The 16,401-nt window shown below is 41.4% G+C and overlaps 1 protein-coding gene across 1 annotated transcript in view; it reads right to left on the reverse strand.

Moving 5' to 3' along the window:
• Positions 1–15,730, reverse strand: part of LOC124033743 (disintegrin and metalloproteinase domain-containing protein 10-like) — a 129,385-nt gene extending 113,655 nt beyond the window's left edge. The window contains exon 1 of the mRNA XM_046345961.1: positions 15,567–15,730. Within this exon, the coding sequence (XP_046201917.1) occupies positions 15,567–15,630 (64 nt within the window). The 5' untranslated portion in view covers positions 15,631–15,730. The remainder of the gene's footprint in view (positions 1–15,566) is intronic.
• Between the last annotated feature and the right edge of the window lie 671 nt (positions 15,731–16,401).

The raw sequence follows: 16,401 nt of genomic DNA on the forward strand, positions 1-16,401 counted from the left end.
TTTTTTTTAAGATGGAGAACAAGCTATAAGATGAAAAATGCCAGCGTTTTGGCACAGGTACAGCAAACTGTCTCTAGCTGATGCTGCCTGCAGTAGCAAAATTAAACAATTGTAACTAGGGGTGCACGATATCGGCCGATATTAGCTAAAAATGCCAACATCGGTAGGGGCCTGATGTCTAGTTTAATGCCAATGTTAAAAACCGATGTCAAAGTTGCCGTGCATACCTACAGTGGGGCAAAAAAGTATTTAGTCAGCCACCAATTGTGCAAGTTCTCCCACTTAAAAAGATGAGGCCTGTATTTTCATCATAGGTACACTTCAACTATGACAGACAAAATGAGAAAATAAATCCAGAAAATGACTTTTTGGCAAAAACTCAACTTGCCGTGTTTGGAGGACAAAGAATGCTGAGTTGCATCCAAAGAACACCATACCTACTGTGAAGCATGGGGGTGGAAACATCATGCTTTGGGGCTGTTTTTCTGCAAAGGGACAAGGACGACTGATCCGTGTAAAGGAAAGAATTAATGGTGCCATGTATCGTGAGATTTTGAGTGAAAACCTTCCATTAGCAAGGGCATTGAAGATGAAACGTGGCTGGGTCTCCACTGAAGTGTACCTATGATGAAAATTACAGGCCTCTCGCAAGTGGGAGAACTTGCACAATTGGTGGCTGACTAAATACTTTTTTGCCCCACTGTATATAACATGACGTATTGACAAACGTAAAATGTTGCCTTACTCATGCAACACAGCATCCCTAACCTAGCCCACAATGTCTACTGTGTGGATCGAGCAGTGAACAAGTCGAGCAGTCATTTGAAAGAGTTAGAACATTTCAGCGAGACAACTCAAAGACGAAATCCATTAAAGCCAAGATAATGGAATTCATTGCCCTTGACAATCAACCATTCTTTATCGTGGGTGATGTTGGCTTTCGACGACTGGTCGAGCACCAGTACACACTACCAAGTGGGCTATTTTTCAGGTGTTGCCCTTCCGAAGTCACACATTGGTAGAGTCACAACATACATACGCAACGACCTAAACGGCGTTCCATAGTGTCAAAAAAGATACAGTAGCACTGTCAAAGCATTACAAAAAAGTCTGCAAACAAGCAAACACTGGCCACGAACAATGTGTTTACAATACCACGTTGGTAATAAAGCATAATTTGTTCGACCGCAACTTCTGGGATAGCTAGCTTTAGCTTGGTACCTAGCTAGTACTAATATAATCAGCCTGAAAACAATGACCAGTAGAAACTGCAGTCATTTTCATTATTCTTTGCAATGATTTAGGAATCCTTGTGTGTAAGTGTTAGTTAGGTTGACACTTGTTGTTCGCCTATTGAAATTTAACTTCAGTTCATGAAAATAAATAGCAAGCCAGCTACTTAACCCGGTTGCCCAAAGCTAAAGTTATAAGCTGCCAGCTAGCTTTATCTGTCTAGTGAGACTCAACCGGACAATGTGTTGTGAAGCTAGCCACAATAAGGATTAGGCACAAGTGGAATTTGTGATTTGCCTTCAAAATGAAAGTGTCATTGACAGTGATGCAAATGAATGCAAATAGTAGAATTATGACACTTATTTTGAAGGCTAACTGCAAAGTCCACTATTGTGTCTAATCCTTATTGTGGCTTGCTTCACATACATGGGTCCAACCACAATCAATCAAATAAGAACAGTCTTATGAATTAGGGTTATTTTAGATGGCACCTAGCTATATAATTAGCTAGCTAACTATAGCTACTGAAACAGATGTCGTTTGCTATGTTTTGGGGAAGAACACTTTACATCCATGAGTTAGCTAGCTTTTTTAAATGACCAGCACTGTAGGTGCGCGAGACAACTTTACCAGCATCATAGCATACGTATCGACAAATCGTTGTAACATATGAAATACGAGTGAGTGTAATCAATGTGTAATAATTACGTAAAAAATGTATGATCATGTGAAATTGTGACATGCAGTCATATTCAGATCCTGATTGGTCAACAAGCTAATTTGACACGTCACTTTGACATGCAAAGACCCAAACGGTGTTCCATAGAAATTAACAACGAAACAGCACGGGAAGTAAGTGAAATAAATAGTTTTAGATTATGTTTTACTGGTAATGGGGACATGCATAAATGCCAACAAAATAATGTTTTGCTCAGTGTGTGTGTGTGTGTAACCTTTTTATGTAGGCAAGTCAGTTAAGAACAAATTCTTATTTACAATGATGACCTACCCGAGCCAAACCCAGGCCAATTGTGCGCCGCCCTATGAGACTCCCAATCACGGTCGGATGTGATAGAGCCTGGATTCGAACCAGGGACTGTAGTGACACCTCTTGCACTGAGATGCAGTGCCTTAGACCGCTGCGTTCGTGTGTTTTAACTATACTAGAATACTTAAGGTCACTTTTGGCAAGGGAAATATTAGATATCGGTGTCGGTCAAAAATGTCATATCCGTGCATCACTAATTGTAACTACGTATTTTTCCCCCATCATTAGTAGCTAGGTACAATGTTCCTCCTCATTCCATGCATTTTTAGAAGAGGTTAATCTGAATTACTGTACAGGGTGTGGGGTCCATTGCTCATGTGATGCTAAAATAATTATGAAGTAGCTATTATGGCTCAATGTGTCTGCACATAATTCTAGGTTAGCCTACTGTGGAAAGTCACGTCAGAGGCCAAAGGAAATTGTGATGTGAAGGCATGTTTCTAGGTGCCGAGGGTTCAGCACAAAAGTATGGCTAGGCTAGCTAACACACACCTAAAAACATCGCGGTTTTGAGTGGATTTCTAAATTCTTGTCTTACTGCTCAACATCCATTTGAATATGATACAGAGAGCAAAGAGGCAGGGCAAGTTAGTAGTTGTGTTTTAACAAGCAGAGCCTACTGATAATGAAGTCAGAACTGAATGTGATGCTTCTGCGAAAAGTGATTTGACACAGGAACACGATTTAAAATGCAGGAACCATTTTCAGGTCAATGTTAGTTTACTGTTGTCTTTCAGGAAACTGATTGGCAAGTCAAAACACTAGTGGTAGAAAACCATGCACAGAAAAAAGCCAGAAAAACAAACTGACAGGGAATGTAAGAACACAGTCATTATAGAAATACAAATGTTACGCACCATGTAACAAGTCTCAGAATGAACAAACTAGCCAACCATGTTACAGTTTCTCCACAAAAGAAAGCAACAGAGGAAAACGGTGCGTCAACAAACCAATGTGGTGAGTCTGATAAGCAATGACTGGTAAGTAGGTAGGTCCCTGTCAGTAAAACATCACTGATATTTAAGCTTGTCTACAGGTTTCAGTTTCCTGAATTGTTGCTTGATGCAGTCTTCTGAGGGCCTAGGTCTAATGTGACTAGTACAGTGGTTGCCAAAGTTTTATAGTCCCCTAACCCATCAAACATTCAACCTCCAGCTGCGTACCCCTTCTAGCACCAGGGTCAGCGCATTCAAAAATATTGTTTTTTGCCATCATTATAAGCCTGCCATGCATGCACACAAATTGTACGATATATTTATTAAACATAAGAATGAGTTGACACAACCTGGCTCATGGGAAGTGACAAAGAGCTCAAATAACAATAATCAATGATTTTGCTCTTTATTTAACCATCTTACATATAAAACCTTATTTGTTCATCGAAAATTGTGAACATCTCAGCACAGGTTAATGAGAAGGGTGTGCTTGAAAGGATGCACGTAACTCTAATTTTGGGTTGTATTGAGAGTCTCAGTCTTAAATCATTTTCCACAGAGTCTGTGCCTGTATTTGGTTTTCATGCTAGTTAGGGCAGAGAATCCACTCTCACATAGGTACGTGTTTGCAAAGGGCATCGGTGTCTTAACATCGCGATTTGCCAAGGCAGGATAGTCTGAGCGCAGCCCAATCCAGAAGTCTGGCAGTGGCTTCTGAATCATTTAAATTTTCCCAGAACCGCTTGTTGCAATTTCGGTGAGGCTCTCTTGTTCAGATATTGTAAGTGGACTGGAGGCAGGGCATGAAAGGGATAACGAATCCAGTTGTTTGTCATCTGTTTCGGGAAAGTACCTGCGTAAATTGCGCACCAAATTCCCTCAGGTGCTTCACTATATCACATTTGACATTGTCCGTAAGCTTGAATTAATTTGCACAAAAAAAAAACCATACAGTGATGGAAAGACCTGTGTGTTGTCCTTGTTAATGTAGACAGAGAAGAGCTCCAACCTCTTAATCATAGCCTTAATTTTGTCCGCACATTGAATATAGTTGCGGCGAGAAAAAACATCATCCAGATAGGCCAGTCGTGTGAGAAACGTCATCATGCAAGCGGTCAGACAAATGAAAATTATGGTCAGTATAGATATCTTTAAGCTTGTCTATCAATTAAAAAAAACGTGTCAATACTTTGCCCCTTGATAACCAGCGCACTTCTGTATGTTGTAAAAGTGTTACATGGTCTCTGCCCATATCATTGCATTGTGCAGAAAATACACGAGATGTTCAGGGGCCTTGCTTTAACACAAGTTTACCATTTTCACTGTAGTGTCCAAAACGTCTTTCAAGCGGTCAGGCATTCCCTTGGCAGCAAGAGCCTGTCAGTGGATGCTGCAGTGTACCCAAGTGGCATCGGGAGCAACTGTTTGCATGCGTGTTACCGCTCCACTATGTCTCCCTTTCATGGCTTTTGAGCCATCAGTACAGATACCAATACATCTTGACCACCAAAGTCCATTTGATGTCACAAAGCTGTCCAGTACTTTAAAAATATATTCTCCTGTTGTCCCGGTTTCCAGTGGTTTGCAGAAGAGGATGTCTTTCTTAATTGACCCCCACAAACGTAACAGACATATAGCAGGAGCTGTGCCAGGCCCGCCACGTCTGTTGACTCATCCAGCTGTAATGCATAGAATTCACTGGCTTGTATGCGAAGCAGTAGTTGTTGCAAAACATCTCCTGCCATGTCACTGATGCATTGTGAAACAGTGTTGTTTGATGAAGCATTGTCTGTATGTTTTTTTTTTGCCTTTTTCCCCAGCCATATCCATGGCAGGAGAAAGAATTAAGTCCTCCACAATAGTATGGGGCTTGCCTATCCTAGCCACTCGGTAGCTCACCATATAAGACGCTTCTAATTAAATGGTATCTGTTGCTTTTATACATGTCTTACTACTCGAAAGTCATCTTAATTCTCACTCAAACTCCAATGATTATTTTTCAAATTGGCATGTTTTGTTTCTAAATGTCTGTGCAAGAGTGAAGGTTTCATCTGAGTTGTGAGATGTTACATGTGCAGAAGTACTACAACACACTGTGGCTGAGGAAAGGCACTTCTCCCAATCAATGTGGTTCTCATTTTGCACCTCTTCGATGGTCCAACGTCCCGGTCTGCTGCTCGGTGCCTTCCCAGGTAATGAGGCAGTAGCTCTTCGGCTGCATCAGATTTACAACTGTCAGTGTCAATGCTTGCTGGGCTAACAAATGCATTTTTCCGCTAACTTGTTTTGCATCTCTGGAGTATTGTTTTTATTGCCATCTACCTGTACTATTAGTTCATGGATTTCCCTTGTTAGTCTTGTCTCTTTAGCCAGAAACTGCTTTTTTATTATTGATGAATATTGAAATGACCTCTGAAGGTACAGTGAGGCAAAAAGTATTTAGTCAGCCACCAATTGTGCAAGTTCTCACACTTAAAAAGATGAGGCCTGTAATTTTCAAGAAGAAAAAAAGTTCCAGAAAATCACATTGTAGGATTTTTAATAAATTTATTTACAAATTATGGTGGAAAATAAGTATTTGGTCACCTACAAACAAGCAAGATTTCTGGCTCTCACAGACCTGTAACTTCTTCTTTAGGAGGCTCCTCTGTCCTCCACTCATTACCTGTATTAATGGCACCAGTTTGAAGTTATCAGTATAAAAGACACCTGTCCACAACCTCAAACAGTCACACTCCAAACTCCACTATGGCCAAGACCAAAGAGCTGTCAAATGACACCAGAAACAAAATTGTAGACCTGCACCAGGCTGGGAAGACTGCATCTGCAATAGGTAAGCAGCTTGGTTTGAAGAAATCAACTGTGGGAGCAATTATTAGGAAATGGAAGACATAAGACCACTGATAATCTCCCTCGATCTGGGGCTCCACGCAAGATCTCACCCCGTGGGGTCAAAATGATCACAAGAACGGTGAGCAAAAATCCCAGAACCACACAGGGGGAACTAGTGAATGACCTGCAGAAAGCTGGGACCAAAGTAACAAAGCCTACCATCAGGAACACACTACACCGCCAGGGACTCAAATCCTGCAGTGCAAGACGTGTCCCCCTGCTTAAGCCAGTACATGTCCAGGCCCGTCTGAAGAGCGTTTGGATGATCCAGAAGAAGATTGGGAGAATGTCATATGGTCAGATGAAACTAAAATATAACTTTTTGGTAAAACCTCAACTCGTCGTGTTTGGAGGACAAAGAATGCTGAGGACAAAGAGTTGCATCCAAAGAACACCATAACTACTGTGAAGCATGGGGGTGGAAACATCATGCTTTGGGGCTGTTTTTCTGCAAAGGGACCAGGACGACTGATCCGTGTAAAGGAAAGAATTAATGGTGCCATGTATCGTGAGATTTTGAGTGAAAACCTCCTTCCATCAGCAAGGGCATTGAAGATGAAACGTGGCTGGGTCTTTCAGCATGACAATGATCCCAAACACACCGCCCGGGCAACAAAGGAGTGGCTTCGTAAGAAGCATTTCAAGGTCCCGGAGTGGCCGAGCCAGTCTCCAGATCTCAACCCAATAGAAAATCTTTGGAGGGAGTTGAAAGTCCGTGTTGCCCAGCAACAGCCCCAAAACATCACTGCTCTAGAGATCTGCATGGAGGAATGGGCCAAAATACCAGCAAGTGTGTGAAAACATTGTGAAGACTTACAGCAAACCTCTGTTATATAGCCTTTGTTGGCAATGACAAAGTATTGAGATAAACTTTTGTTATTGACCAAATACTTATTTTCCACCATAATTTGCAAATAAATTCATTAAAAATCCTACAATGTGATTTTCTAGATGTATTTTCTTCTCCATTTTGTCTGTCATAGTTGAAGTGTACCTATGATGAAAATGACAGGCCTCATCTTTTTAAGTGGGAGAACTTGCACAATTGGTGGCTGACTAAATACTTTTTTGCCCCACTGTCCATTTAAAAAAGTATCCCAAACAATAAGAGGATTTGCTGAACCTATATTATACTGGAAAAATTCAGTTAAATTATTTTGTCTTATTTTTAACTAAGTTGTCCTCCAGTATACTTTGATTACATTTCCAATATCCCAGTCCACGTAGAACATCGATAGGAGTTATGTGAATGCCATTTAGATGATGATCCGATCGCATTCTGTCTCTTATTAAAATGTTTTTAACCTTTGAAGCAAGAGAGAAAGAGACAAGAAAGTAGTCAAGACGACTAGCTTGATTAAATCTCCATGTATCTCTCACTAGGTCGGGGTTTTTTAGTCTCCAAATATCCGCTATTTCTAATGTGTCCAAAATATTTGTGACTTCTTTAAGGGCACGGTGATGATTGTTTGTAGAGTGATTACCTTTCCAGTCCATTGAGGTACTTAACACTGTTATAGTCTCCTAACATAATGATATACATATCCATTTTATATATTCTCATCCCATTCCTTTACTAGATTGTGTGTATTAGGTTGTGGAATTTGTTAGATATCTGCTGCGCTGTCAGATCTAGAAGCATAAGCATGTTGATACACATGGTTAGCAGATGTTATTGCGAGTGTATGTGACCAATACAATTTGATTTCTTTGTGTTTTTCAACCTTTCAAACACACACACACACACACACACACACACACACACAGCAACGCACCCATTTCCTGTCACGACCCATTAATCTTACAGTGCATGTTGGTGATGCATACCCTAATCTGTCTGCTCACCCTGGGATGGAACAAAACGGAAACAGCTCAGCCCATCATGTCACGGTGTTTACACTACTGTACCACACACACACACACTACAACCAGCTGAGGGCGGGAGTGTCTTAATTGAAAGTTCCAACCCTACACGCACTACAGTAAGAGTATGATTAAATGCAGCTGTGGGTTAATCATGGCGTATTCAGAGACTTCAATTAGAGAAGCAAATAAACGATTGTCACATTTCCTCCTAAGGTGAAGAAATGTATTGCCTTGGGTATCAATTAGAGGTCGACCGATTATGATTTTTCAGTGTCGATACCGATACAGATTATTGGAGGACCAAAAAAAGCCGATACCGATTAAATCTGCCTATTTTTTTATTTGTAATAATGACAATTACAACAATACTGAATTAACACTTAACTTAATATAAAACATCAATAAAATCAATTTAGCCTCAAATGAATAATGAAACATGTTGAATTTGGTTTAAATAATGCAAAAACTAAGTGGAGAAAAAAGTCATATGTGCCATGTAAAAAAGCTAACGTTTAAGTTCCTTGCTCAGAACATATGAAAGTTGGTGGTTCTTTTTAACATGAGACTTATATATTCCAAGGTAAGAGGTATTCCAAGGTAAGAGGTTTTAGGTTGTAGTTAGTCCTATAAATACTAAATTATCTCTCTCTATACCATTTGTATTTCATACACCTTGGACTATTGGATGTTCTTATAGGCACTATAGTATTGCCAGTGTAACAGTATAGCTTCCATCCCCCTCCTCGCCCCTACCTGGGCTCGAACCAGGAACACGTCGACAACAGCCACACTCAAAGCATCGTTACCCATCGCTTCACAAAAGCCGGCAGTCCTTGCAGCGCAAGGGGAATAACTACTCCAAATCTAAAAGAGAGTGACGTTTGAAACCGTTTTAGCGCACACCCAGCTAACTAGCTAGTAATTTCACATTGGTTAGACCAGCCATTAGGCTGATAAGCTTGATGTCATAAACAGCGCTGTGCTTGCGAAGAGCTGCTGGCAAAACGCACAAAAGTGCTGTGTGAATGAATGATTACGGGCCTGCTGCTGCTCAGTCAGACTGCTCTATCAAATCCGACTTAATTCTAACATAATAACACACAGAAATATGAGCCTCTGGTAATGAATATGATCGAATCCGGAAACTATCATTTAAAAAAACAAAACGTTTATTATTTCAGTGAAATACGGAACCATCTAACAGGTTGCATCCCTAAGTCTAAATATCCTTGTTACATTGCACAACCTTCAGTGTATGTCATAATTACGTAAAATTCTGGCAAATTCGTTCGCAATGAGCCAGGCAGCCCAAACTGTTGCATTATACCCTGACTCTGCATGCGATGAACGCAAGAGAAATGACACAATTTCACCTGGTTAATATTGCCTGCTAAATTGGATTAGTAGTTATAACTAGTGATTATGGTTGTTTTTTATAAGATACGTTTAATGTTAGCTAGCAATTTACCTTGGCTTCTACTGCATTCGTGTAACAGGCAGGCTACTCGTGGAGTGCGATGGTTAGAGCGTTGGACTAGTTAACTGTGCGGTTGCAAGATGTCAGCTCGGGGGTTTCAAAGGTGAAAATCTGTCGTTCTGACCCTGAACAAGGCAGTTAACCCACAGTTCCTAGGCAGTCATTGAAAATAAGAATGTGTTCTTAACTGACTTGCCTAGTTAAAAAGGTGTAAAAATTAATAAATATTTTTTTAAATAATTGTAAAATCGGTGCCCAAAAATTCCAATTTCCTATTGTTATGAAAACTTGAAAATCGTCCCTAATTAAAATCGGCCATTCCGATCGGTCGACCTCTAGTATCAATACTACGTCACCACTAGACAAACTTCCCTGAATTTCGTACATGGGGCCTGTTTATAGCCTGAACATTAGGCTACACCGGAAACATGGAAAGGATGCCCTTGAACAGGGGGAATCCAATTAAGTAATCTCTGACCTTGGTTGACAATACACCAGACAAGAACACTAGCATTTTCACAAACTTGGAAAATGCACCGAAAATAAGAATGTTGACAACAAAGAGGGTGAGATGGGGGAGTGCTGGGGGGGAAAGAGATAGCTGCCAGCAGAGTGCACTTTATCTGATTGGATGAGTCAAGGACAATCCTTTGTGGACACATACTGTATGAAGTGTGATACCAATGGAGAAAACAAGATCCAAAATTAGGCATATTTTGCCCCTGTTGACTTGTTTTGGAAAAGATTGGGGCAGCCTTCTCTGTCAAGAGCTTTCAGGGGCAAATATGGAAAAACTTGGGGCACAAAGCCCCTCTGACCCCAAGTATTTCTGACACTGACATTGCACATCTTGAATATGGTCCATTTTTGCCTTTGTGAGTGTGAATATACTAGAATGCTGCTCTGCATGCTTCAAACTAACAAAATACAATATTAAGTGTTTATACACTGCTCAAAAAAATAAAAGGAACACTTAAACAACACAATGTAACTCCAAGTCAATCACTTCTGTGAAATCAAACTGTCTACTTAGGAAGCAACACCGATTGACAAATGTCACATGCTGTTGTGCAAATGGAATAGACAACAGGTGGAAATTATAGGCAATTAGCAAGACACCCCCAATAAAGGAGTGGTTCTGCAGGTGGTGACCACAGACCACTTCTCAGTTCCTATGCTTCCTGGCTGATGTTTTGGTCACTTTTGAATGCTGGCGATGCTTTCACTCTAGTGGTAGCATGAGACGGAGTCTACAACCCACACAAGTGGCTCAGGAAGTGCAGCTCATCCAGGATGGAACATCAATGCGAGCTGTGGCAAGAAGGTTTGCTGTGTCTGTCCAGAGCATGGAGGCGCTACCAGGAGACAGGCCAGTACATCAGGAGACGTGGAGGAGGCTGTAGGAGGGCAACAACCCAGCAGCAGGACCGCTACCTCCGCCTTTGTGCAAGGAGGAGCAGGAGGAGCACTGCCAGAGCCCTGCAAAATGACCTCCAGCAGGCCAAAAATGTGCATGTGTCTGCTCAAACGGTCAGAAATACACTCCATGAGGGTGGTATGAGGGCCCGACGTCCACAGGTGGGGGTTGTGCTTACAGCACAACACCGTGCAGGACGTTTGGCATTTGCCAGAGAACACCAAGCTGGCAAATTTGCCACTGGCGCCCTGTGCTCTTCACAGATGAAAGCAGGTTCACACTGAGCACACGACAGACGTGACAGAGTCTGGAGACGCCGTGGAGAACGTTCTGCTACCGGCAACATCCTCCAGCATGACCTGTTTGGCGGTGGATCAGTCATGGTGTGGGGTGGAATTTCTTTGGGGGGCTGCACAGCCCTCCATGTGCTCATCAGAGGTAGCCTGACTGCCATTAGGTACCGAGAGGAGATCCTCAGACCCCTTGTGAGACTGGTGCGGTTGGCCCTGGGTTCCTCCTAATGCAAGACAATGCTAGGCCTCATGTGGCTGGAGTGTGTCAGCAGTTCCTGCAAGAGGAAGGCATTGATGCTATGGACTGGCCCGCCCGTTCCCCAGACCTGAATCCAATTGAGCACATCTGGGACATCATGTCTCGTTCCATTGCACCACAGACTGTCCAGGAGTTGGCGGATGCTTTAGTCCAGGTCTGGGAGGAGACCATCCGCCACCTCATCAGGAGCATGCCCAGACATTGTAGGGAGGTCATACAGGCACGTGGAGGCCACACAGACTGCTGAGCCTCATTTTGACTTGTTTTAAGGACATTACATCAAAGTTGGATCGGCCTGTAGTGTGGTTTTCCACTTTAATTTTGAGTGACTCCAAATCCAGACCACAATGGGTTGATACATTTGATTTCCATTGATAATTTGTGTGATTTTGTTGTCAGCACATTCAACTATGTAAAGAAAAAAAAGTATTTAATAAGTATATTTCATTCATTCAGATCTAGGATGTGTTATTTTAGTGTTCCCTTTATTTTTTTGAGCAGTGTATAACAATGTCAATTGTGGAAACTCATTGAAGTTCTTTGGACATGTGAGGGGAAATATAATCCAGGATTACATATTTTTCCCACAACCCCACATTCTGAAAGGCTTTGCTATGACTCCCTAACAAGCCACTGTGCATTACCAAAGCACAGGACTCAGTGCAACGCCTGATGGCTCCAAAACACTGTTATTCTCCACATACAAGCAAGGCCTTTCGGCAGTCTCTCTCGGAGTCTTGCTGACATCTTATCTCCTCTTGGCAAATGCTGTCCAATACATTCAAAATGTCAGGGGAAGTTACACGCCCCATATGTCTGTGTGAAACAGCAGAATGGGAGATAATGAAGCCGGTGTGTGTAGTGCCACAGCGCTAGTGAAAAGACTGCATCTCAACAAGTGAAGAAAATATGATCCGTTGGAACATAGGGATGTTCCTAGTCAATTAACATGGTTGCCTACTCTACTTCCTCCTTAGAAATTATGGCTTTTGGATCAGTACCAGCTAAAAATGTTTCTCTCAACAAGAACAGATTAGCCAGATCTCCTTCTTTCCCTCTATGAATAATTAACTTCCAACCCTGGAAACATATTTGAGTCAAAAGGGAAGAATCTGTTACCACAAACCCTCATTAATATCCACCCATGATTTAAATGTGTACATGACACTGCAACAAAATTCCCCCATGGGGACAATAAAGTCAGTAAGTAAGTAATGAATCAAGCCTATGGTTTTAGGACAACATCTCACATTCATTATTAATTTGCATGTGGCATCTGGCATTGAATTATAGATAACATAATTTGCCTTTCCAGTAAAATGTATAAGATTATACACAGTGTACAAAACATTAGGAACACCTGCTCTTTACATGACATAGAATGACCACGTGAATCTTGGTGAACGCTATAATCCCTTATTGATGTCACTTGTTAAATCCACTTCAAATCAGTGTAGATGAAGGGGAGGAGGATTGTGTACCATTCAGAGGGATTTAAGTGCCTTTGAGCGGGGTATGGCAGTAGGTGCAGGCACACCGGTTTGAATGTATCAAGGGTTTTTCATCCTCAACCGTTTCCCGTGTGTATCAAGAATGGTCCACCACCCAAAGGCTTTCCAGTCAACTTGACAACTGTGGGAAGCATCCCTGTGGAATGCTTTCGACACCTTATAGAGTCCATGCAACTCAATATTAGGAGGGTGTTCCTAATGTTCTGTACACACAGTGTACAATGATCGGAGGCTCTGAGCATATAGCCTAAGCCTAGAGGACATTAATTGCTATAGTGGTGACCAAGTTAATCCCAAACTTTCCCTTTGAACACAAATCTGTGCTTTAAAAATTGCATTTGGAGTGGACATTGGTGGGCTTATCTTCTTAGTTTATGAAAGAACATTGTCATGGTCCTCTTAGAGAACTGTTTCCTCAGTAAACATTTGATTTCCAGTCACAGAAGGCAGTGCTGGGTCTGGGTCATATCCTCTTTTCCACAGAAAGCAAACATCATGGTGAACCATCACAGACTCTAGGCGGCATCCTCTCCATTCACACACTCTTAAGGACACACCAGGGAACATGTGCCTCACACACAGCTCTGCTGCTGCTCTGTTTAGTTCTGCCATTAGTCTGACAGCCCTGACATCAAAATTACTATCTGACCCAACATAACATTGGGTGAACCAATTCGATGCTGAGGCATTGTTTAAAGCATTATTCTTTACACCCTTCAAATGAACCGTGATCAGACACGGTAGGGTAGGTAAAACCAATATGGCGTAACATTGAGTTGATTCACGAATCAAACCACATGAGAAGAGTCATCACCATAAGGACAGTTGAAGACAGGGGGGAAGGATGTACTTTTACAGTATTTGAATTTGAGCGTATGTCCCAGTCCCTTGTATGGATTGGAGTCATTACTGCACTAAAAGACAAATAGGAAAATGAAAGGCTCAAACTTGGCCATCATGAATAACATAAGTCAACAAACACCCATGATTAATGCAAATGAGTGGGAATATTAGCTCACCACGGAGAGCCATGAAACATGGTTCATTCTACTTTATCAGCTAATGAGAGTTCAAGTGGAATCAAACAAAATAATTAATTAGGATGATAAATTATGCACCAGTAATTTCAACATGGGGATTTAACGACACAATAACAATTTATGAGGAGCAAATTAAATCCAAGTCCTGATAATTTAAGGAGCCCTTGCCATCTCTGAAACACTTCATCTGCAGTGGAATGTTTCTGTTTCCATCGTTGAACAAACAAACAGGACACCAGTTAGGAATTGCAGGGGAGCTCAATGCTCAGGGGAACACAAGGCCCACAGCAGCTTCAGGCAGATCAATTACTCACTTTGTGTTCAGACACACAAAAAAAAACAGACCATCAGAGCAGGTAAGAAAAAAACAGACCCGGCATATGTCTTTTATCCCATGGCAAACAGGTGAGGGAAATTAAAAATGCATTAGATGTCAGACAGATGAGGCGTATAGTCAACTCAGCAGTAGTCAGACCCAGATGGAGTGGGACCTTAACAGGGCGAAGAATAATGAGGTCAAACATTTGATGCCATGTTTATGAAATAGCCTACATGGGTCAGTAAAAGTATATTCTAATGCACGCTACTACATCACAGGGGACATCCTGTCTATATGTGTCATGTTTTCAGGAGGTCTGAGTGCTGAATGAATTCAAATCAGATTAGAATGATGTAAATACAGATCACTAACTACATGTAGCCTACCATATAAATCAAGTCATGTTTGCATCAGAGCCATAGAGATCTAGCTAGGCTGTGTAAAATACAAAAAGAAAAAAGTCAGCGAGTGGGCATATCATGAGAATAACAATTGTAATTTACAGTGTCACATTGTGTGATTAGCCTTTTAATTTCTGTCAAAATGAATAGAAAATTCTGTACATTAGCATGTAATCACTTTGCCAGCAAACATCAATACAAATGAACTTGCTACTAGACCAGGGGTTCCCAAACGTTTACTGCACAAGACCCTACACTAGAATATACAGAGGACCCCATTTGGAAAAAGTATACCCCCCAACGTTAGTGAATGCTGTGTGTTCATATTCACTCAATTTTAGGTCCTGTCGGATGTCCAGAACTATGAAAGTACATTCTAATAGCGTAAGAGGTCTTAGTCGACACAAACAAGTTGTATTCTAAACCCAGTTGAAGACAAAAAAAAGTTCTTAATTTGTTTGATAAGATCACAGTCTCAGGGTAACCCATTTCACGTTTGGGAACCACTGTAACATTACTAGACTCTCAGAACGAACAGTGCGTGACTGAAACTGCAGTGATGAGGACTAGTATGTTGATACTATATACAACTTTTAGTAAACATTACATTCTATATAGTTGAAAATGTCTTGGATAATTCTCTCATCACCGTTACATTCTTATTTCACTTCGGTGGACCTTTCGTAGGCTCTCTCGATAGAGTCCTAGCGGAACCATAAATGTAAAAAATTAAAACAGGAGCTGGACCCCTCCCAGCTAGGTAACGTTAACGCTGCTAGCCTAGCTCGCTTGCTACCATTTCCTCAATCCGATTAGCGAGCTAGCTAGCGATTAAACACTTTTCTTTCTGTATGAATCAGAATGCCCAAACTTACCTTTAATGGTCCATATGCCATTAAACAGCAAGAATTGAATCAAGACCATACCGATTAAATTCATTGTTAGTACATTGACACCGCGAATGCTTTACTGTTTCGATTTGCACTTAAAGGCGCAGTCTGCGCTCTGTTTATGGCAGTACCTTCACAACCGCCTTTCACCGCTTGTCTCCAACCGCCTGACGTCAAGCGCAGGCAAGTACTAGTCCCTCCTACCTCACTAGCGCAACAAAACCTGTTTACTTTTATTTGATAGGGCCGCTTATATTTGTTGAAAACAATTAAAGTATAATAAATTCAACAGCGACAAGCCAAACCACTTTTCAATATCAAGTTAGCCTACAAATTAATTGTATTTATTTATTAGGATCCCATTAGACAACGCCAATGGCGACAGCTAGTCTTTCGACATATAACGAAAGAGACATTACAGACAAAATATTTGACAATTTGCATACATTTAAAAACATTAACATGTTTTGTGTGTGCAGCTATCAGTGGCAGCGTAGCCTGGTGGGGTGGCAGCGTAGCCTAGTGGTTAGAACGTTGGACTAGTAACCAGAAGGTTGCGAGTTCAAACCCCCGAGCTGACAAGGTGCAAATCTGTCGTTCTGCCCCTGAACAGGCAGTTAACCCACTGTTCCCAGGCCGTCATTGAAAATAAGAATGTGTTCTTAACTGACTTGCCTGGTTAAATAAAGGTTAAAAAAAATATATATATACATGTTAGTACATTCAAGGGGGAGAGGTGTTGTGTTGTGTTGTGTTGTGCTGTGAGGTGTAGCTTTGTTTTGTTTTTTGAAACCAGGTTTGTTCACTTGCGCTATATAAG

Source organism: Oncorhynchus gorbuscha, linkage group LG04 (assembly GCF_021184085.1).
Source record: "Oncorhynchus gorbuscha isolate QuinsamMale2020 ecotype Even-year linkage group LG04, OgorEven_v1.0, whole genome shotgun sequence".
Taxonomy (NCBI): domain Eukaryota; kingdom Metazoa; phylum Chordata; class Actinopteri; order Salmoniformes; family Salmonidae; genus Oncorhynchus; species Oncorhynchus gorbuscha.